Raw genomic sequence first — 21,908 nt, 5'->3', positions numbered from 1 at the left:
CAGCCGCACTCGGGGGCTATGAGGCTTGTACAATTCGGGGGCCGGTGGGCGGCTGGTGAGGACGGCCTGAATGTGGCAATTTTCTGGGGCTTTCAGCAGAGCCCTGTCCAAGGGCCGGTGCCTGGGTGGGGAGAGGGGATGCACGAAGGCTTCAGTGATCTTTCAGTGATCTCACGGAAAGAAAATGGCTGGGAGATTTGCAAACTGCCCACATGTGGTTTGTCCAAACAGCTGCCATTGACCTGTAAGTCAGATTGGTCTTGGAAATCATTCAGTGCCTCCAGCTAAGCTCTGGCTTGAAAGGTCCCGGAGTAAACTGTGAGCTGTCTTCAAAAAACAAAGGTGTTCATTGATAGGCAAACAGTTTTGAGTAAAACAAAGAAAATGAGTTATATGTAATTCCAGCCTCTGTCTCAGCTGTCCTGAGGCTGTGGAACTAACTCCTGGCAGCAATTGTTGTGAAAATTCAGCCCTCGCTTTTGCTGTTTGTTGGCATTTTACAGCCTGTTGCTGCCAGTTGTCACAGCAGCACGGGCAGGTGTCCTGGGGTGGCCCAGAGGGGTTCGTTGGGCCAGCCTAGAGCTGCTCTGGGGCAACAACCGTCCCAGGCTGGTGTCGGGGTCTGGGTCGGCACCGGTGTTTCAGCAGTTCTTGGCTCCAGGAAAGCTGCGAGTTTTGGTGGGTTGAGGCTGAAGCCAGGCTCCGGCTTGGAGGAGAGCGCCGCGGGAGCGGGGCCGGCAGTCAGTCAGTCTGTCTGTCCGTCCGTCCCCGCACCAGCACCATACAGTACCGCTCGTTGCTCGCCGGGGCTGTCGCGCCTTTTTTTTTTTTTTTTTTTTGGGGGGGGGGGCGGTGAGGTAGATTAGCTGAGACCGGTCCTCCCTACTGGCTACGTTAATGAGCGCCGGGGCTAATTGGGGCGGGGCAGCGTCCTTCCAGGAGGGATCGGCGGTGGGGTGGGTTGGTGCGGAGCCGGGCGCCAGCCCGGGATCGCCGGTGCCGGTCCCGGGGCGGCAGGCGGCGCTGCGCCCCTTCGCGCCGGTACCGGGGCCGTTCGGCTCCGCGCCCGCCGCCCCCGCCCAGCCCAGCCCCGCACCGAGCCGAGCGCTGCCGGCGCCGCCGCCGCCCGGCGATGCCAGCGGCCCCCGGCCGCAGCGGCCCGCGGACGCGGCGCTGACCCGGCGGAGCGGGCGGACGGCGGCCATGGGCAGCGGCGGCCCCGGCCCGCGCGGACGGCACCGGCAGGTACGTGCGGCCCGGACGGAAAGTTTTGGGGCGGGCGGGGCGCGACGGGACCCCCGGGCCGGCCCCGGTGCCCGAGGTTCGGCGCGGCGGCGCCGTCGGGGCCCCGCGTCCCTGCCCGGTGCCGGTCCCCGGGGGCGGTGCGGGGGGGACGGACGCTGAGCCCTGGCGGGGGCAGCGCCGTTACCGGCCGGGGAGCCGGGGCGGAGGGGGGAGCCGCCGGTGCTCGGCGTGCCCGCGGGCAGCGGCGGCACCGGGGGGCGCCGGCCCGGGGCTCCGCAGCGGAGCCCTTACCGGCCCGGCCCGGTCGCCGCTCGGTGCGGCGTGTCTCGTCCCGTACCGCCCCCCGGGGCGGTGCGAGGCTCCCCGAGCCCCCCGCGCTGCGCTGGCCCCTCGGCGGCCCAGGGGGGTCGGGCCGGTCTTCGCAGTAAGTTTCTCCGCGCCGGCCCCTGCCGTGTGCTCGGTCCCGGGTGACTCCAGCAGAAGCGGTCGCCTGCGGCCCCTGCCCGCCCTGCGGCGGGGGGGCAGTGCCCGCGGGAGGGGGTGCTCGACCCAGTGGGGCCTGGGTCTGGCCACCGGGGCTGGCAGGGTCCTGCTGCGGGGCTGCGCTCTGGCCAGGGGTGCAGTTTACCCCCGGTGAAACGAGCCTGCCAGCCCCGCGCAGCCGCTTGCCGTTTTGGGAGGTAAAGCACCGCTGGAGAGATCCGAGGTTACTGCAGCCAAAAATGCTCCTTCACCCTGGCAGGGGAAATGGAGACCAGCCGCTGCCTGCCTTTGGTGCAAGCTGTCCGCTGCAGCCCAGGCTTCAGGCAGGACGGGATGGGATGTGGGCTTCAGTCTTCCTTCTGCTTCATTCCTCTCTGCTGTAACTCCTTCAACCGGGGTGGGCTTGCTTCTGGTCGATGCCAGGCTGGAGCGGGGCAGGGGCGCTGGCCCCGTGGGGTGGCTCGAGGGGCACAGGATGGGGAGCAGCTCGCACGGGCTGGGTGCCCCCCTCACCTGCGAGGGGAGGCTCAGTGGTCCGGAGGAGAGCGTCAGTTGTACCAGTCTCATTCTGGAGACGGGCAGGAGCGGATCCATACTGGGGCGTTGGGCAGGGAGCAGGAGTCCCCTCCTCCTGCCGGTTAGCCGTCCCTTTTGATGCAGTGCGAGGCTCGGGGGGCTATTAGGTGTGCAGGTGCCCTTGCCCTGGTACCGCTCATCTGTGCTGGGGCACCCACACCCCAGCAAAGAGCCTGCACAGGTGAGATGATGTTGTATCTCCTGGGGAAACAACTTGAGCTGTCAAGTCGTCTGCTTTCCTCCACTGACAAGACTGACTGAGCTCCTGTTGACCTTGGGTTTCAACACCCCTGATGAGTGGCCACACTCTGCCAGAGAGAGGTTCCTGGCACTGGATGAGTCTGAGGTTTGAACTGTCAGCAGAGCTGACCTTCAAAATGGCAGCGGGGCAGTGGGATTCACCGAGTGAGGGAGCAGGAACAGGCCCGTACTTGGGTGGAATTAGAGTTAAAAACTCTCCCGCTCACCTTGGCTGGGAAGGAAATGCTGCAGACGCTGGAGGAATGAGCAAGGAGCTGGAAATAAATCAGTGTAGAGGAGAGGATGAGAGAGCACACCTGGGGGAAAGAGTCCTCTGCCTTTCTCTGTGCTCCCCTGCCACCTCTTTGCCTGGTCAGAGGGCACATGCCTCATGCTGCCGTCCCTAGCACATCTGTGGGGCTGGACTGCTGTAAGTGCACCCCGAGTAAGAGCTAAAACGAAGTGTGCAAAAGGACTTGGCTCAACCTGGAGCTCTGGGGCTTGGGCCAGACTCCCCTGCGGTGGGGTTTCCCGTTGGGGAGGAGCAGTGCAGTGTTCAGGGCAGTACAGTGTGTGGGAGGGTGCAGGACATGCTGTGTGAAGCTCCCGTCAGTGCAGGTCCAAGTGGGCATGCCAGCCTCCCAGGCGCTGCCCCCAGCTCTGCGGCCGCGGTAGCTCTGACTTCCCAGCTTTGCCTGTAATTAAGCATCCTCAGTGCTGCGGAGGGAGCTAGGATTTAGCCAGGCTGCTGGCCTGCACTGATGAACCCGAAGCTGTGGAGGTTGCTGCTGTTGTCAGTCTGTGCTCAGAGGATGGCAGCATCTTGCTGACCAGCCTCCCCAGGGACCCCCAACCTTGCAGCTTGTTCCCAGGACGGGCAGCAGCAGAGTGTCTCAGAGGTCCTGGGCCCAAACCTCACAGCCCGTGCATGTCTGAGCATTCCTCGCCTGCCCGGGATGGAGGATCCAGCGCTCAGCTGATTTTCCAGCCTTGGGGGAGAACGGAGATGCCCTCTGTCAAGCCTGCCCTGCTGCTTTTGCCCTCTCTTTGGCTGCTGGAGGCAGAGCCGTACCAGAGCCTGTGCCGTGCCTTCCCGGGGGGACTGTGGAGGTGTCTCCTTGCTTGTCAGGATCTTTTGAGGAGGCGTCAGCTTCTCAGGAGACTCGGCAGCCTCTCTGTGCTGCTGTCATCGCCTGTTGTGCGGCCCATGGAGCTGTGCTTTGGGTCGAGGGAAGGACACCTTCCCTCTGGGCAGCACCTGTGGGCACGGAGCAGGCACAGTGGTCTGGGGTCCAGCCCTCACTCGTGTACGAAACGGGCTGGCTTGGCCACTGCTGTCATGAGGTTTGCCAGGTAGCCATGCGGCACGGCAGGGATGTGCAGGGTAGTCATGGGGCTGGGTGCGCAGCCTGTCCCCCGGTCCTGCACAGTGGGGCATTTGCTAAGACGGTCTGACTTTTTGCTTCAGGAAAGTATTAAAATAAAATCACCCCCTCCAATGGGCAGTGTAACCTCTCCAACATCACGGGAAGGTTTCTGTGCCTGCTGGGCTCTGGCCAGGTTTCCTCCCTGCTCTGCGGCTGAGGTACAGGTCTGCCTGGCACTGTGGACCCCCGGGTTGTGCTCTGTTGGGCCAAAGCCTGCACCTCTTCTTGCACCAAACAAAGGTGCCCAAGTTCCAAGAAGTGCTGAAACAGCAGGAGTCTGAAAATAGCGTTCAGAAAACTGGCAGAACTGTAGGGCCAGGTGTGCACAAAGGTTGACAGTGTTAGAGCTGCAGCAGGGAGGGCTTGTGTTGCTCAGCACAGAAAACCAGCCAATGTGCCAGCCTCCCCCACCACTCTGTTTCTTTTTTGGGTGGAATTCTGCTAACTGTAATTATCCAGCTCACATGAACCATTGCAAACAGTGCTCCAGACCGGCAGGACTTGGAGTATAATTTGGAATGACAGAGAGTCCCTCATTAGCACTGTGGGGCGCCGGGCTGAGTGCCAGCCGAGCTGCGGACGGAGCAGTCCTGGCTGGAGGGTCGCAGTTACACGTGTGGCTTTAATGAAGAAGGGGGGAAAAGTGTCTAGCTCCTGCGACTGGCAGAGTGGCTGGCGTCTGGGAGGGCAGTGCAGAGGTGCTCCCGGTGTGCCCGTGTGCTGGGGGAACCTCGATGAGGCTCAGGTGTGGGTGATGGCCTGGGCCATGTGGGCCCATGCAGAGGAACAGTCATCTCTTGCTGTGCTGGCTACAACTGAGATTTATATTCAGAGAGATTTGGGCACTTTGCAGTTACTTCACGTCCCAGCTCAGACCCAAAAGGCAGAAAGCAGCTAACAAAAAATATTAATGAAAAATTCCACAAAATTCCAAACAGAACATAACAGAAGAGAGAATACTGATATTTTCAATCAAAATTGAGTGCTTTGACGTGCCAGAACACCGCTCTTCATTTCAAAATGACATTCCAGGCTGAAAAATTTCAAGTCAGACCAAACATTTTGTAGTTGGAGTCTCATGACGACGGAGGTTGATAACTGTCAAAATAGCAATTTCTGCAAAGCTGTGTTTTCTAACGGGAGTTTGTGCATGAGTGGGAGTGCTGAGTGCTGGTGCCGGCATGGCTCTGGGGGAAGCATCGCTCCAATGGCCGCTGCAGGGATGGCACCTCTCAGCCTCGTGCTCCTCTGAACCCTGTGTGCTCTCCCTGGCTGCCGGCTCGGCTCCAGCCGCTTGGCGCGGTGGCTTCCCTTTTGAGTGCAGTGTGGACAGTGCGGGCTGCATTATTGATAACTCTGTGATTTATTTATGCTTCCTCGGCTATAGCAAACAACTCTGCCTTTCTGAGCTAAATATAGTTTGCACTGGGAGTGTGTCCCTGTCCTGTGCGGGATGGAGGTGGCCAGCGGTGCGCTTGCTTTTTGGTCCAGCCGAGTGATTCAGGGATGTCTGCTGCAGACCTCACGTGGCCCGGAGGGTCCCATGGGCAGGAGCTGGGGCCAGGCTCCTCCAGAGGGGCTCTGTTGCGTGCTGTGGGGCTCGGTGCTCGTGCCTGGGAGCTCAGCTGTGTTCCCTGCACGCCCCGTGTGGAGGGGCAGCCGGAGCAACAGCCGGGAGACCAGGGACTCTCGGTGCGGGCTGAGCTCCCGCGGGGACCCGGCTGCTCTGCTGGAAGCTGCGTGGGATGTGTGTTGGTGTCGGGGGCTCACTGCCACAAGAAAAGCAGAGCCTGGTGACAGCACTGTGGCTGCTGTCCTCACATCTGGGCTGCCAGATGCAGCCCTCGGTGGGGCAGGACAGATGTGTGCTCTGGCACGTGTCCCAGCCCAGCCGGGGCACGGCTCCCCCCTGGCTCCCCTGGCCCAGTGTGGGCAGGGGTGGGTGCGTGCATACGCAGGTGTGTGAGGGCGTCAGGTGTGCAAGGGCATCGTGGCCCGCTCCCAGCTGGCCGCAGTGCTGAGTGCTTTTGCACGCAGTGACCCTGGATTTACGTGAAGGGCTGAGCGGCTCCGAGAGAGCTGTTTACTTTTTCATTGAGGAAATAGTACGCGTTTTAAGCTGGCATCAATATTTACATGATGGGCTGTTGCATCTCTGAAGGGACTCGGACAGTGCAGGCTGTTGTGTGAACCCCTCCGCCCAAGCAAGCCTCTTGCAGAGCAGATTCTGCCGACAGCCCCGCCGGAGCACCGGAGATTACCTAAATACACGAGGGAGTCGGCGCAGTCTTGTTGCATCAACTCATGCCAACTTCAAGGAGCGATGGTTTTCTTGCACATTAAGCCATCTGAGTTCGTCCTGGTGATGCAGTGGCTTGGGGGGGCTTCGGGGCTGCCTCGGCCCTGGGCAGCGGTGCAGGTCTGCACAGCTCCTCCAGTCCCCACAGCACGGGGTGTAGCCTGCGGGAGGGCTGTGCTGGAGCAGGATCAGTCCCTTGTCACCCGGTGGGCAGGGGGCAGGGACAGGGCCAGGAAGGAGAGAGAGCAGGATGCCTGCGTGTCCGCACCCTCACCAACCACACTTCAGTCTGCTCCTCGCCAAGCTGACTATCCCGCAGTGTTAATTAGGAGTATTTTCTTACCTTTAAATTCTTTTCTAGCATAAAATAGGTGGTTTTGTCAAGATACCTTTCTGTTTTTTCTGGGCAAATGTCAACGTTTTTGGTGACATTTTCTGACCCCCCCCCCCCCCCCAAGTTGGGAGAATCAAAATGGAAAATATCATTTTAAATCAGCATTTTGGAATGAAACATTTTTCATTCTGAAATGTCAGTTTAAAACAGAACAATTCATTTTGAAATGCTTCAAAACAAGAAATGCCCTTTTACCACCTCAAAACACTTTGGTTCGATTAAAAATGTCGGTGTTGTCTGTTCCGGCACTTCATTATATGAGTCTGTTTTACTGTCCCAGCCTGGTCCAGAGCAGACAGAAATTTAGAAGATGGTTGAAAATGAAAGATTTCTTCTCCCAGCAGCCCGGGTTTGTCCAGTGCCCGGCTGGAATCCCGTGCTGCCAGCGTCAGCCCCGGTGGGTGCGGGCAGCGGGGCCCCATGCGGCAAAGCTCACCGGGGAGGGGAGCGCAGGCGCGAGCCTTGCAGGGGGCAGGGGCAGCCCAGGCACCCGCTGCCTGGTCCTGGCAGCGCTCCCGAGCCTTGGCGTCATTGCCACTTGTCTTCCTGGCCTCTCGTTAATAAATTATGATCCGGCACTGAAGTTTTATGGGGGACATGGTTATTTGCCCTGGACCCGGTGAGATCTCAGCAGGCGATAACCGAGGCCGGGAGGCTGTCACTTCACTTGGCGGATGCCGAGCGGAGAAGTCGTCGTCGCAGCTGTTATTGCTCGTGCTGCTGCTGGCAGAGCCCCAGAGCCGTTTCCACCTGCAGGGCCGTGGCTGATAAATGGTACAGAGAACATATTTAAAGCAGTTGACAGTAAAATACCAAGTCTTTGGGGATTTAAATTTTTCCTTAAGGGCTCCAGATGATGTAAAACCTCCCTCCCAGCACATCCCGCGTGGCGTGGGAGGGGGTGCCAGCGCGGTGCCCTGGTGTGCACGGAGGGGCCGAGAGAGGTTATTGGGGGACCAGGTGCGTTCAAAGGTAGTGGATGCAGTTTTGTGTCTGTCTGTGTGGTTTTATGAACTTTGCAGCTGTGCTGCGAGGAGAAGCAGCCCCAGAAGAAGGCATCGCACTGGGACAGCGGGGTGCGGGTCCTGGCACTGCCACGGGCTGCGCGTGTCCGCCTGGGCATCGGCTGCCCCGTTCCTCGGCTCTCCGTGTGGCGCTGGGCCCTGGGACAGCCGGTGTGGTCGGTCTGTCCGTCTGTCTGTCAGTGAGTGGTTTGCAAGTGCGCAGCCCTTGAGAGCCAAACCTTGGGTGTCACTGCAAGGGACCTCGGTGACACAAGGGCAATGACAGCGCGTAACTGCACACGGAAAAGGCGATACCTGGAATGACTCACTGCTGATTTACTCTGGCTCTTCCTACGCACCCGGGGTCTGTATTTAGTATTTCTGATCTGCGTTAATAACGTACTATAACGGGCCTGATTTTGCGCGCTCGGCAGTAAAAATCAGGAGCAACTCCTTTGAAGCAGATGGAGTCCTGCTGTTGTTAAAAGGGGGTGAGCAGGGTTATGGGCTGAGTTCCCAGGGAGGTTTTGCTGCGTGCCATGGGCAGGCGTGTGCTCGTGTGCACGGGAGCATGTGTGCCGATGTGGGACCAGCCAAGCTCCCGGGCGTCCCCAGCCGCTCCCAGGGGACACAGCGGTTCGCACTGCCCGGGTACTTACAGCAGGTATCGCTACCCATATTTCTCTTTCTCCTTTCAGATGCACTGATGTCTGCCCCTTGCAAAGACCTGACCTACCCGAGGTTGCAGATGCGCAGGTGTTAGTGTGAATCCCCAGTAAAAGGTAACTATCTCTCGTCTGTGCTACTGCTGGTGTGATTTCTTTCTGTCCTGCTGCGATGGCCTGGCTGCTGAAGAAGTCCAAGCCTGTCCAAGGGCTGTGGATGAATCCCGGGTGCGTGCCCTGCCTTCCAGGGCCGTGTCCCCGCAGCCAGGCCACCCCGGTCCCCGTGGCTGTGCATGTTCAGGGGCTGCACCGCTGTGTGCAGCAGCGTTGGTGAGTGGGGGCTGCACCTCCCGACCCTCCTCAGCCCCTCTTCCTCCATGCGTCTCTTCTTGTTTTTGGTAGAATGAGTGAGAGAGACATACAAAGCCTGAGCAAATGGGTTTTCGTGTTCACTCTTTGCCTTACCACGCTGTGGGGAAGACTGACGCTGGCCTCCACCCATCACAGAAGCCATTCAGGTAGGGGAAGCGCCATCCTCGCTATGGGCATCATGCTCCTGTGCAATTGCCCAGGGCCCCCGTGACACTGGTGGTACCTTGGGGTCTCCATGGGATGCCCAGGGTGGGGGTTACGTGGGACCAAGATGTTTGATGAGGGTCCGTCCCTTGTTCCTCGGTGGGAGGACGAGTGCAGGTGGTCTCTGGTTGTGGCACGCACCGGCTGTGGGGGTGGGTGAGTGTTTCTCTGGGGACCGGAGGCCGATGGCCTGGGGGACCTCGGGGTCCAGGCAGTGAGGATGAGCATGCTGAAGGTGCGGGGCAAAATCCAGCAAGTGGATGCCGAAAGTCACCGACATTTTCTCTCCGGTGCTGCTGCGATGGCTGCGGGATTTGCATTTCGAGTGTCCATGCGTGCAGGAAACTCCCTGGGCTGCTGCTTGGAGACAGGCAGGAACCTGGAGCCATATAGCAGTAAAGCTGTTCCTTGGAGTTATAACTTGTAAATACTTAATATGGGACATTTAAAAACTGTTGCTTGGTGAGCCTAGCTGGTCTGAGGAGCTGAAAAGCAAATTTCTTTATGTTTGTAGCAAAATCTGAGACACATCTATGTATTCAGGTTATTACCGAGGTAATTCTTTCCATCTAAGTTGCAATGAGTGTCACAAACCATGCTTGTTATGCGATGGACGCTCTCCACTTCAGGCTTTCATTAGAAACACAAATTTTCAGCCCTCTGGTTGTAAAGATCATCTTGAAACATGGAACAAGTATAAACTGATGTAGAACTGAAAGTCTTGCTGGAAAGCGTAGCCTTGGCTGTGGGGTGTTAATTTGTTATTCCCAGCGGTGGCTTCGAGATCCCCCTCTGTGCATGTATGTTGGAAAGCTGTTTTGTGCAATCAGCGTGATTTTTGGAGGGGGTTACATGAACGCACAGCTGAAGTTTGTGTCTTGAGAAGGGAAGCAGCTGAGAAGCCGTGCTCAGCCCTTTGTGCCCGTCCTGCCCAGTGCAGGAGCCTGATGGGCCACTCCAGAGGGGGAATCTGGTGGCCCAGGGCTGGGGATTCCTCTCCTCGGTGCATGGTGAGAGGGTGGCGTGGGTGGGTGGGAGCTGATGTTACTGGTGTGCTGGCAGACTTGTGCCCCACAGGTGAGCGCTTGGAGTACGGAGCAGTCCTGGGGCACGTGCTGTCTGCCTCGCATGCCTGTGTTTGGAAAAGAGGGTATTTAAGGGTTAATTTGAAATTGTTCGTGCTCTTGCCTGACCCCACACCTAACCCTGTCCTATTTCTGTCATTTTGCCTGACAGTTAAAGCAGTTCTAATCCTATAATCCCGATCCTCGTTGCTTAAAACCAAAATGTATCTTCCAGAGTGGCTCCCTCAACCAGCTAGTCAGCAGTTACCTGCCTTACCCTCCTTCTAACCTGTAGCAGCTGCGTGAGAAGATACAACTCCTTAGTCGTTTCTGGAATGACTTTTTGGGACCAGCTCAGGACTCCCTAGGGTACAGGCTGGGGCAGTGCCCGCAGCCGGGCGCTCACCCAACCTGCCTGGTCCCCGACAGGAGCGGTTTGCAGAGGAGCTGCTGCTTTTGGAAGAGTCAGACCTGGCATTAATAAAGCAGCGACTCACCCAGGTTTAAAGTGCAAATGCCCAAGTGTACTCGTGGGGTGTGAATTATGTATAAATCTCGCTCCATACGTGAGGAGACAGGCTCATGAATTCATGTGCTCGCAGGCAGAGCGCCGGGGATTTTTCGCTCACACAGACTTATCCACAGTGGACCAAATCTTGTACTTTTTATTCAAGCAAATTCTAATCCACAGCAAAGAGGGCATACCAGGAGCAAATACTTAAAAGTTTGACCCCACTCTGTGTCTGTATTAACACGGTTTCTCTCTGCACGTCCTGGTTTCCTGGCACTGTAAGTATTTGGTGTGGCTGCGCTGGCGGCTGCCTCCTCTCCTGGGCTGGGTTTCCACGGGCTCAAACCAGGAGTTCTTAGTCTGCTTGCTGAGTTCATGGGCTTTATTTTCCTGTTGTCTGCCCTGTGCTTTTGCTTCATTTGGGACAGTTTTTGGTAAAAGTTATGTTTGAAACATAAGCGTAAGGTTGTGTTCTCAGTTGCAATGACGTTTTTGTCCTAGGAAGGCCACAGTTACGTTTCTGCATGTGGAGTAGAACTGGAGGGGGGAATGGCCATAGCTGTACTGCTGATGCCTGCCTGTGACCCTCGCAGTCAGAGATGCTGGTGGATTGTGTGCATAAAAGGACAGACACGTCCAGAGCTTTCAGCTGTTTAGAGCATTGCGTTTATTCACAGTTAAAACCAGGTGTTGGCACCTAAAAACAATAGCAATAGCAGAGGAAGATCTTTAATTGTGACAATGGGGCCACAAGGTTTTGGAGCCCTCAAACTTCTGAATTTCTTGAACGGAGAGCCCACGTGCAGACACTCTGTTAGCTGTCCAGGGAAACACCACACTGCAAACATCTGGCTGTGAAAATAAGTTCTAACCACTTGTGCTCACCAGTACATGGGGAATGCTGATGTGTCCAAGTAGAGCAGTGCTTCCTGGGGTATGTGGTTGGATTTAAATAGCCACATGAATCAAGTGCAGAGATTAAGTCATTTGGAAATTGAATAGGAGACTCCTCAGTGAAGAATGATTCACCAGCAATTTAATCCCCCATATAACGTGGTGAGTTCTACGTGATGAACAAGGCTTGCTTGTCTGGATACAGCTCCCGCAAAGGTGGCCCCAGCATCTTCAGATAAACCCCTCTAATGCTGATAATCAAAGTGCCATCTTTGCCTTTGTTCACATTCATCACTCAACCCAGAACAGAAGTAAAGGCATTTAGGCAGCTGGGATTTGCTTTCGGGAAATGAGGTTCTCTGAGTGAGTGGAGAGCAGAGCACCAATTTCTGATTATCTTGTAAGAGAGATTTACTGGTCAGTGCATCACTGCTCGGGTTGTAGGCAGCAGCCCTATGGCGTTTATTCGTGAGATGCTTCTGCAAGATTCCCTCTCGCTTGGGGAAGTGTTGGTTCCTCCGTCATGTGCAGCCTTTACATCAAGATGGAGTCTTTTTCTAAGCCACTTTCTCTAGATGAGGCAGGAGCTGCGCTGGGTGTGTGGGAAGCACTGCTCGGCGCCACAGGGAAAGGCAGGTTGTGTGTTGGGAGCTCTATCCCCTAGTCGCAGGGTGCCCGTACAGGTTCATCTGTCGCATGATGGCCAGACAATTTCAGCTGTTTGGGACACAGTCCAGGCATTTGGTTTTCTGCTTACACGTATGTAGTGATGGGATTTGCACGAGCGGTTCATGGATGTGCGCACACTCGCACATGCAACGCAGGGGACAGAGCATGATGTAGAGTCTTAAGGTGACAAGACAGTAAAAAATCCCAACTGACATGCAGTGATAATGAGCAATAAAAACAAGCCTGCTTCTCTCCAAAACCCTCTTAAATAATACATGCATCTAAGGCAGTAGTGATTTTAAGACTTTAATTATTTAGTGAATATTAGTAGTAGAGTTGTTGCAGGGCACGGAGTACAGATCACTCACGCCGCTGGCTGCCCAGGTCTGCCCACGAGCCACTCGTTCCCCGGTGCCCCCGGGGCCATGCTGCCCTCTGAGCAGAGCCTACCGAGCCCGCAGCCATGCTCTCTGCCATGGACCAGACCCTCTGCCTCCCTCCCAGGTTCTGCCTCTCTCTGCTGTGCTGCTCAGCCCTCCTCAGGACACCTGGACCCCTTTAATGGCATTTCAGTGCCCAGGAGGAAGGGGGTTTGACGCAGAGGGTTTGGGCATTGCCTGGCAGTTACATGCATTCAACTTCTCTTCATTTTACAACTCTCCACCAGCAAGCAGAGCCGTATTTTACACTGAACATGCGGAGCTGTGCCCACGCCTCCCTGAGACACAAAAAATATGTCATTTCAGGTTATGCCATAAAAACCCATGCTCTGCCACTCACTTAAAGGTCAGCCAGCGTAGGACAGAGGTTTTATTTTATTTTTGCATGCAGAATTCAAAAGCCTTGTGGTGTTACAATGCTTTTATGGTTCCATGAGATAAGATTTTTTTTTTAAAAAGAGTTCCAGTGGGGAAATACCAGATAAATGGGAGGGAGAAGCGTGCCAGAAGCTCTGGAACTTATCCCAGGCTCTCTGGGGGTTTCCTGCTCTCGGTGTTAAACACACCATCCATCTGGTTTGCATTTTCAGTCCTATCTGGTTTGAAGTTTCCTGCTGCTCAGCAAAAGGAGAAGCAGCTGCAGGGAGCTCTGGAGGAGCTGATCGCTCTCCCTGCGATCTGGATCGGGCTCTGCTCGCTCTTCCCAGGCGTGTGACATGAAAGCCCGGCATGGCAGGGAGCTGCTCAGCAGCGGCCGGGCAGCCCCTTGGCACCGCTCTCCTGCCAGCATCCCTCGGCACAGGGCTGCTCATCTCCTCTACAACGAGGAAACAGCAAAGTCTCCTGCTGACATCCTGGGAATCACCGTGTCTGATGCAGAGGGGTTTATTTGCATCCAGTTACAATCCCCCAAACTCCTGAGCTCGTTCGGATGCCGGCATCCGTGGCACTCGGGTCTGGTGTGGTCCCATGCTGCCTGTGGCCGAGGGGTAGGAAAGCGGGTGAATCTGGTGTGTAGGGACCTGAGGTGCTTTACACCAGGAGTGGTAGCTCTTGCCCTGCTCCCTGTGGGGCTGTCCCTCCTGCTCCAACGCAGCCTGCAGCTCTGCGGGGAGCAATCATTTGGGGAGGGGGTCCACCGTGCCCTGCTGCCGTGCCTCGGGCCGGGGCTGGCGCCTGGGGGGTTTTGCACTGGAGAGAAGTGCCTGGGCCAAGTTTCCAGTGTAGTTGTGTCCCAGGGCAGGATATCGGATGGTCACAAGACCTTGAGGCAGATGCAAGTATTTCACGGCCCAAGAGAGGGCTTGGTCTGGGGTGTGCGTGCTGCTCCCCCAGCTCTGCCCTCAGGAGAGCCCTTGCTGCAGGGCTGTGCGTGCCCCCGAGGGGGCTGGGGGGCTGTGCCAGCGGGTTGGGGGGCTGTGCCAGGAGCCTGCCCGAGCTCTGTGGTGCGTCAGTTTGTCTTTGAGCTGTTCACGGTTTGAATCCTGCGGCAGAAGCAGGCGGGTGGGCTGGAGCTCCTGGCTGCGGGCGATGGGGTGTCTGCCCCCGCACACGGTGCTCTTGGTAGGCAGCCCTTCCCAGGCAGGGGCAGCTGCTCCTGGCACTGCCGTTTGCTGCCTGACCCCGCTGGCAGCAGCTGCCTGGGCTGCGACTGGCTCAAAGGAAAGCTGTATGCTTTTGAGGGAAAACAAAGGCTTTCTGAACTTCTCCGTTCTGAGGCTCACAGCTGCCCTCTGCACTCCCCGCACAACGGCAGACCTGCACCCCCGGTACAGCTCAGCTAATCGCAGCCCCGGGCTGGGTCCGGCAGGGCTGGAGCACAAAGCAGCATCTTAGCAAGAGCATCTTTCATCTGCCATGGGTTCTGCCTTCCCTGCCTGGCGTGCCCGGACAGCTGGGGGCAAGGCACAAGCTGGAGATGGACCATGTCCGTCTGTCCTGGTGGGAGCACCTTCTTGTGTCTGCACACCCGCAGTCTGCCGGGACGGCCGCGGTTCCTTGGCGTGACCAGCAGGGATGCGGCGGGTGCCCACGGGCTCCTGCCAGGGCAGGACAGGCTCTGAGGCTGCGGGTCCGGCACTGCGGTGCCAGCACCGCGGTGCCGCCGTGCTCAGCCAGCTGCAGTAAGGCGGAGGAGAGGCAAATTTTTCTTTATCTCTGTGCTGCACCTTTTTGAGCAAATTAAAAGGGCTTTGGCATGTTAGCAAACTCTTATTGCATGGCTGTAATGAGCGATTTCTCAGTTCTGCCTGGCTTTCCCTCAGCTGAACCTTTTTAAATTAGCTGAAAATGAGAAGCCGGAGAGCAGAAGTGAGAGGGAGCAGAGGGGTCGTCTGGCCCTTCCTCCTGGGCAGAGCTCTGCTAATGAAGCTTTGCAGGGAGGCTTTCATAAAAATGAGTCAAAACCACAGCTGTGTGCGAGTGCTAAAGTTGGAGGGTGTAAAATCCCCTGTCGGGGGGGGCTGTGTTGGGGTGCACAGGGTGGGTGAGTGACTCCTTGAGGTTCTGGACCAGAGCGTGGTGGGAATGTGGGTTCTGTCTGCCAAAGCCAAGGACCTCTGCTTATTCCTCAGATTATTTGAAAAAATCCCATTAACTGTAAAAACAGGGCAAAACAGTCACGTTTGTTCTGTAATGAGTTGCTTTCCTTCTCACTTCCACCAAAGCTTTTTTTTCACTGTTTCTGCATACAATAAGAATGGAAATTATCATTAAAGCTGAATTATGATGGCATTTAAAAGGGACGATAAAATTTATGGCCAGAGATGCTATTACAAAATACTTCCAGGGTAGGTAATTGTGTAATTATTAAGGGCAGAAGTGAAAGTGATGGTTCATTAAAAGAAAATGACCATGAAATAACAATAAATAAAGCCAAATTAAAGCCATGGCAATTGCATGGCCCATCCTACCCATGTGCCGGCGGGTGCAGCGCACAGGGGTGTGTGGCTCCTCGATGGAACAGGCTGCAAGGGACAAGCAGTGTTGTCACTGCCCATGTTCACGTTAAGATGTGGCCTTTCTGCACAGCAGCGAGTGTCTCTCTGCCCTGGCCCCAGGCTGGTGGCATTGCTGGAGAGCAGGTCCTGGGGTGGCTCCTCGTGTCCTGTCCTTTCGTCTCCCGGCAGGTGTTCGCACATGGTGGGAACAGGAGAGAGGCAAGAGCTGCTTTGGCTGAAAGCTGGCGCAGCTGTGCCCAGCCAGCACAAGCTGGGAAGTTGCACTTGCATCAGCATTTCCCAGCAGAAATGTGAAAATGTGGCTGCAAGGCAGAGGGATTTCCCCCAGTGCCTGGGGAGAGATCCCATTTCCCTGAGTTTTCATTTGAGAAGGTGAAGTGGCTGCTTTCCAAAAACTCCTGGAAGGCAGGCGGTGTTTGCTGGTGAGTGTGGGTATGTGCTGCCTCTCCCCGGGGACACACAGGAGCGCTCGCTGTGATGCGGGTCAGCCGTCCCCGCTCCCCTTCACGTGGCAGTTCCCGCAGAGCTGGGCAGGGGACACCGGCACGAACCTGCGGCACAAAGTCCCTGGGCCGGTTGCCTCACTTTGCGGGGATGGGGGTGGATGGGGCCCTGGGACCCTCAGCAGGACCCTCCTGGCAGTGGCTGGGGGGGGGCGAAGCAGAGCTGGGAGCTGAGGCTGTACGGGCAGGATGGCGAGGGCAAGCTGGCAAATGCAGGTCGGGTCGGAACGACTGCCAGAGCCGTGTGTGCTGGGAAAGGGCTGAGCGTGGGCTTGTGCTCACGGGTACCTCCACCAGCAGCAGCACGGCACTCTGCTCCCTGCAGCCCTGCATGTCCTGCTTGCAGCCTTTACCGAGCCTTTCCTCCCGTGGCTGCTGAGGGCTGCTGCCCGCACCCCGGGGGTGCGGAGGGAGGGGGCCGAGTGCGTGGATACTGAGCTGAGGATGCGGAGCAGCCAGGTCTGACAGCCTGATGCGTGCTCGTCTGCACGCATTTTGGGATGGCGCGCTGGAGAAACACAGCTTCCCTGTCCTCCTCCCAGCCTGGCTCCCGCTCACTGCAGAAATAAAAGCCTGTTCCTGGTGACCCAGGGGATGTCTCAGTGCATGGCTCTGCACTCGCTTCTCCAGTGCTCATTAAACAAGACCTGCAGGGATCACCCCCTCTTAGGTCATGGGAATGAAATCTATCCAGCCCTGTTTGGCTAATTTGCATTGTGCTTGTGTGGGCCATTACCCAGTGAAAGTCATTGATTTGTGATGCTAACTAGCTTCTATACCCGGATCCCAGAGGTGATAAGCCAATACATTAGTTTTCTTTCTTCCTTAATATTTTAATGGCATTGGGAGGGGGAGCAGCAGAGCAGCCCGGATTTCTGATGAATACCGTGACATTTCTGTGTCACCACAGGGTGGGAATGCCATCCTGCTCCCCCTTCCTCCAGCCAGAGGATGGTGTGTGATGGCAAGATGGGAGCATTGGTTTTAGCTGGGGTCGGAGGTGGTGGTACTCTCTTTGAAGCCAAAGGCAGCACTATGTGCCATCCACTCTTATAGCTAAGTGTGCATCTCATTATCAGCTGCAATTAATTAATGTGTGCATTCGTTTCAGTAAAGCTCTTGGCTTGGCCGTGGCAAGAGGCTATTAATTTTGCTGGGTAGGACGCATGTGAAGGCTGTTAGGAGTAAGAGCTCAGAGGCAGGAGGTCTGGAGCAGGACCAGGACCAGTGCTTCTCCTCATGGGTGGGGTGGGGAGATGCTGGGATGAGCCAGGTGTATGTCATCAGCATCCCTGGGGCGATTGCCAGAGGCCGGGACAGCGCTGCCCGCACTGGGCTCCCGGTGCCCTGGTGCCTCGGTCCCGGCACACACCGGCAGCGCTGCCCAGGGATGGTGAGCGGGAGGTGGCCTGGGGGCTCCGGGGCACAGCCCTGCCTGACGGTGGCTGTTTCTCCTCCTGCAGTGCACGTAGAGCCTGGCACGTGTGAAGTCATTGCAGCTCACAGGTGCTGCAATAAGAACAAGATTGAGGAGCGCTCCCAGACGGTGAAATGCTCCTGCTTCCCGGGGCAGGTGGCAGGGACGACACGGGCAGCTCCCTCCTGCGTGGATGGTGAGTATCCCGCAGCTGCAAGCCAGGTTCTGTGCAACCCCCGACTGTGTTCCCGGTCGGTCAGGCTGGCGTGGGGTTTCTGTGCCCCAGGATTAGCAGAGGAGACCTGCCCAGGGGCTCCTGCAGCAGAGCAGAGGGGGAGAGGGGGCATTTTGGGGACACTCTCCCTTGGTGTGGCTGCGTTACCTGCCTCTGTGCAGCCCCGGGCTGTGTGCCGTGGGTGGGTTATGGTGCTGCAGCGGTTTGAGCTCCTCTGGTGCATTGCTGCGCTGGGGCCAGGCGCCGCAGCATCAATCCCTGCACTTCTGCCCACGGTGCTGCTGCAGCCAGAGGCAGGGACGTGACTCCAGCCATGCAGCACCATCACCTGCGAGGAGCACTAAGCAAAGCTCAAACCATGTATATTTTATCGAATGACATCATGTGGCATCACCAAAGAGCCGGCAGGAGCAGCTGCAGCCTCTGCCAGCGCGTATTGATTCGCTTGACAGCCGGTATCCTGTGAGTGTGTTTGTGTGCAACACCAAGAAATACCAGGATGAATTATCAGGGAAGGCTTTCGTTGTCCCAAACAGCTTGTGTGTGTTGTCGTTCCCAAATATAGGGGAGCCCGCTCTGGTTGCCCACGTTGGAGGCATAAATTACAAAAGCCTAACAGAGTAGAGCGGTAGTAGACAGTCCCTTTGCCTCCGTAAGCAGAGCCCGAAGCAGCTTATTGAACAACAGTGTTCTCCCCGCTCTCGCTGGGAGCGAGGACAGGGCTGTCCTTAGGCTTTTTACCTGGGGTAGCGAGAGAAGACGGGTTCGGAGTGAGGCCAGGCAGGCGACGAGCAGCTCCTCGGCAGGGTCACTGCAAATGCGGGCTGTGCCGGAGAGAGGGGCTGCACCTCCTGCCACCGCCCGAAGGCAGGCAGGGCTGGCACCCTCCGCAGCCCGTGCCGCAGCCCCCCGCTGACGCCCTCCTCTCCCCCAGCCTCCATCGTGCTGCAGAAGTGGTGGTGCCAGATGGAGCCGTGCCTCGACGGGGAGGAGTGCAAGGTGCTGCCCGACCTCTCGGGCTGGAGCTGCAGTAGCGGCAACAAAGTGAAGACGACCAAGGTATGTCCCCTGGCAGGGTGCTGGCGGGGGAAGCCTGGCTGCGCTTTCTCCAGCCTGGGGCAAGCAAAACCCAGGAAAGTGTCCCTGAAGAATTCGCAGGGGAAGGGGAGAGCTCCGGCTTCTCCAGGGCATGCGCTGTTTGTTATGGATGCACCGAAGCAGAGCAGAGGGTCTTGGGCTGTGCTGTTGTCACCGGTGCTGGAGGGGCCGGTGGGGGTAGCGCAAACCCCGAGTGGGTCCCACGGCTTTGCTGATCGGTAACTCCTGTGGGGAGGCTCAGTGAGGAGGGCGTTGCGTGGCTCAGCCCACAAGCAGATGTTGGGGATGTTGCTGTACCAGCCCGGGGCTGCTGGGCTGTCCTGGCTGCTCCCCAGCATCTCCCCACTGCTCTGGGGCAGGAGGTTGCTTGTCCGAGCCCAGTGGTGCAGCCCTGAATCCATCACCGCTCCCCCGTCTGAGGCAATCATCTGTGACAGAGTGCTACATGATTATTATTTTCATGGCTTGCTGAATGCCCCAAAGAACAAGGTATAATTAAAATTTTATCAAACTCATTAGTAATTACATATATGCCATGGTTAATCAGTTGCATAATTTTGTAATCATTGTTCATACTGTTGAGTGTAATTATTCCTTATGCTTTAGTTTTTCTCACCCCACATCCCCTGCCATAAAATTATCGTATTAAGTGATGTTGGGATTTTTTTTCATTATTGCTATTATTTTTGTGCACGGAAAGCACTTTCATGCTCAAGTGTTTTTATGGGCATCCAAGAAGGTTCCTCTGGCCCTGGGCATCCATCACTGACCACTAACTGCAGCACTACATTTAGCTCATTGACTTTTTCCCATCTTAATGTTGTTTGTTAATTTTCCCCCAGCTGCTAACTTAAGCCCAAAGCTTCTGCTCTGGCTTTGCTGTCCTAGGCTCTCACTGGGGACCGTTCCCATCTGCAGGACCCCAGGGCTTCTGCTCTCCTCCCTCGTCCAGCAGCCCTGACCTCCATGGCCATCCTCCTAGCACCCCTTTTGGGTCCCTTGCCCTCCCTTAGGGAGGCGGCATTTTGGAAACGCAGACCTATGTTTTCAAAAGAACTTTTGGTGACTTTGGGTGCCCGTTAGGAACTGTGCCGAGGGGCTGGATTTGTCCCTCCCAGTCCCCTCTGCAGACAGACCCCCAGTGGAAGCTGTAGCCAGAGCATGGGGTTCACAAACAATCCATAAGCTGAAATTTGGAACGACCACCCCATTAAATGAATGCAAAGAGCCAATCATATTTGCACCTCCCGAGGCTGTTCGCTGACAATTCGCAGATGGGGGAATCAGCGGGATGCGTTGGGTAACTCGCCCGCTGCCAACAAATGGACCGTTGCCATTAGCAGGCGCCTGCCCCACTCTTCTCTTCTGCCCGCAGGTCACACGATAGCCTCCGTGCAACTCGGCGGCGGCTGACCAGCCTCGGCGCGGGCCCCCGGTGCTCCGCAGAGCCGGGAGCAGCAGGACACGGCCCGGCCGGGTGGTCCCTGCGGAGGCGGGATGCTCCGGGGCTGCCGTCCTGCGCACGCTGGCGGGACCGTGCCAGGTACCGGATCAGAGCATCTGCTGACCCCCGGCTTCCCCAGAGGCTGCAAGTATGGGACCCCTGCACAGCTGCGAGACTCCTGTCACTCCGCGGTCCCCTCCTCCCCTGTGGACACACCCACTGACCAAGAAACGGGCTCATTTTCCTATCCTCTTAAATAAAATACTCCCATCATGTAAGAGCTGTTGACAATACAGAGACAGACGGACAGTGGTCCCCCAAAATGGGCTTTATTCTGAAATAGCTGAAATCATTGCTGTGAGTCACCTTTCCCCATCCCCCAAGATGTTGATTCAGGGTGGCTGTCAGGAATTGGGAAGTCAATAGTTGTGTGAAACCCTCCCCCATTTGGCTCACAGCTCCTGGCCCTGTGGGTTCCCAGGAGCAGGCGCTGAGCTCCGGCCTGATCTTGTGTCACCCGGGGGCTGCTCCGACCCCTGGAGCATTGTGCTTTCCCTGCCCTGTGACCTGGCTGCTGTGACCATGTGTGGCAAATGCGTCAGCATGGCCAGTGGTGCCTGACACCCCGTCGGCCTCTGGAGATGGTGAAATGTCTCCATGGAGCATGCTGCTGGTTTCTCCTTCCTCAGTAACTGCATTAATCAGGCTGCGAGTTTAATATCTGTTCTCTACCGTGCAAGTCCCAGGCACCAAGTTACAGCTTGTGTTTGCAATCGAATTTCAGAGTAACGCGTGGGGGAAGCCCTCTTCTGTTTGCAGGTCTGGCATGCCTGACACCATGCAGATGCCCAGCCAGAGACCCAGACCGAGCCAGGCTTCATTGCATTAATTCAAAATAAAGAAAAATGTACCATCTCCTGGCCCCAAGTTCGTGACCTTCTCCAGGACGCACTGTTTCCCCTGGTGTGGCAGCTCGAGGGGGAGAGGACGAGAGCCCTGTGGTCCCGACATCGGCAGGGCTGGGGACGCTGGGGCTGCTGCACGGGTGGGACGGGTGGCACACGGCCTGAGCAAGAGCATCGCTGCCGGGAGCAGGGCCAGCACCTCCCCGGGCACCCCAGTCCCGCTCCGTGACCCGTGCGGGGGGACGCACCGGCTCAGGGGGGGCCGGGAGCTGGGGCCGGCAGCATGGCGTGCTGCCCGGGGATGCTGGTGTGCGTTGTAGCCGCCTGCCTCCGTGCTCCGGCTGCCACCCGCGGAACTCGTTATTTAGACGTTTTTGTAACGGGGTATGTAATACCTGCTTCAGATGTGATGTAAATACCAGACTGTGAAATAATAAATTCATTTTAATCTCAGCAAAGGATCTTCTCATTCAGCAGAGATGGGAGGCTTTGGGAGCGCTTCTCTTGCCGACCGGATCTGAGGCGGAGGGGCTGGGGGCTCTGCTCTGGCCGTTCCGATCCCAACTGGCTCGTGCAACAGCAGCCGCTCTCATTCTCATGCAACTGTCTAATTCTCTGGCTCAATAAAATCTTTTGGCTGTGACTTACACTCTCTAATTACACGTTGCATTAAAAAGGCATACTCTTTCATTTAGCCGAACCGCAGAGGAACAGTTCAGGCGATGCTCAGCGGGCTGATTTTCGTCTCAATTTCACTGACGTTGCTGCAGGGATGATTCTGCCCGTGTCTCTCCGTTCCAACATGCTGAGACCTGACCGGCGACAACCTTCTTGGCTCTGGTGGGCAGGTAGCCATGCC

The 21,908-nt window shown here is 56.9% G+C and overlaps 1 protein-coding gene across 1 annotated transcript; it reads left to right on the top strand.

Annotated features, from left to right (window-relative positions):
- Window positions 1-1,122: 1,122 nt before the first annotated feature.
- Window positions 1,123-21,692, top strand: TAFA3 (TAFA chemokine like family member 3). Its single transcript, XM_030000881.2, has 6 exons — window positions 1,123-1,245; window positions 8,367-8,450; window positions 8,736-8,851; window positions 17,414-17,563; window positions 18,537-18,661; window positions 20,076-21,692. The coding sequence occupies exons 3-6, from the start codon at window positions 8,737-8,739 to the stop codon at window positions 20,085-20,087; spliced, it is 402 nt and encodes a 133-aa protein (XP_029856741.1). The 5' UTR covers window positions 1,123-1,245; window positions 8,367-8,450; window position 8,736; the 3' UTR covers window positions 20,088-21,692.
- Window positions 21,693-21,908: the final 216 nt, after the last annotated feature.

This window comes from Aquila chrysaetos, chromosome 24 (assembly GCF_900496995.4).
Source record: "Aquila chrysaetos chrysaetos chromosome 24, bAquChr1.4, whole genome shotgun sequence".
NCBI classification, from domain to species: domain Eukaryota; kingdom Metazoa; phylum Chordata; class Aves; order Accipitriformes; family Accipitridae; genus Aquila; species Aquila chrysaetos.
This window is presented reverse-complemented; position numbering and strand designations above follow the sequence as displayed.

What these genes read in the sequence shown, in the direction of transcription:
- TAFA3 (XM_030000881.2), top strand. Translation starts at nt 8,737, where the DNA reads ATGAGTGAGAGAGACATACAAAGCCTGAGCAAATGGGTTTTCGTGTTC. An exon ending in CCATCACAGAAGCCATTCAG is followed by an intron (nt 8,852 to 17,413) that starts GTAGGGGAAGCG and finishes CTCCTCCTGCAG; the next exon opens with TGCACGTAGAGCCTGGCACG. An exon ending in AGCTCCCTCCTGCGTGGATG is followed by an intron (nt 17,564 to 18,536) that starts GTGAGTATCCCG and finishes CCTCTCCCCCAG; the next exon opens with CCTCCATCGTGCTGCAGAAG.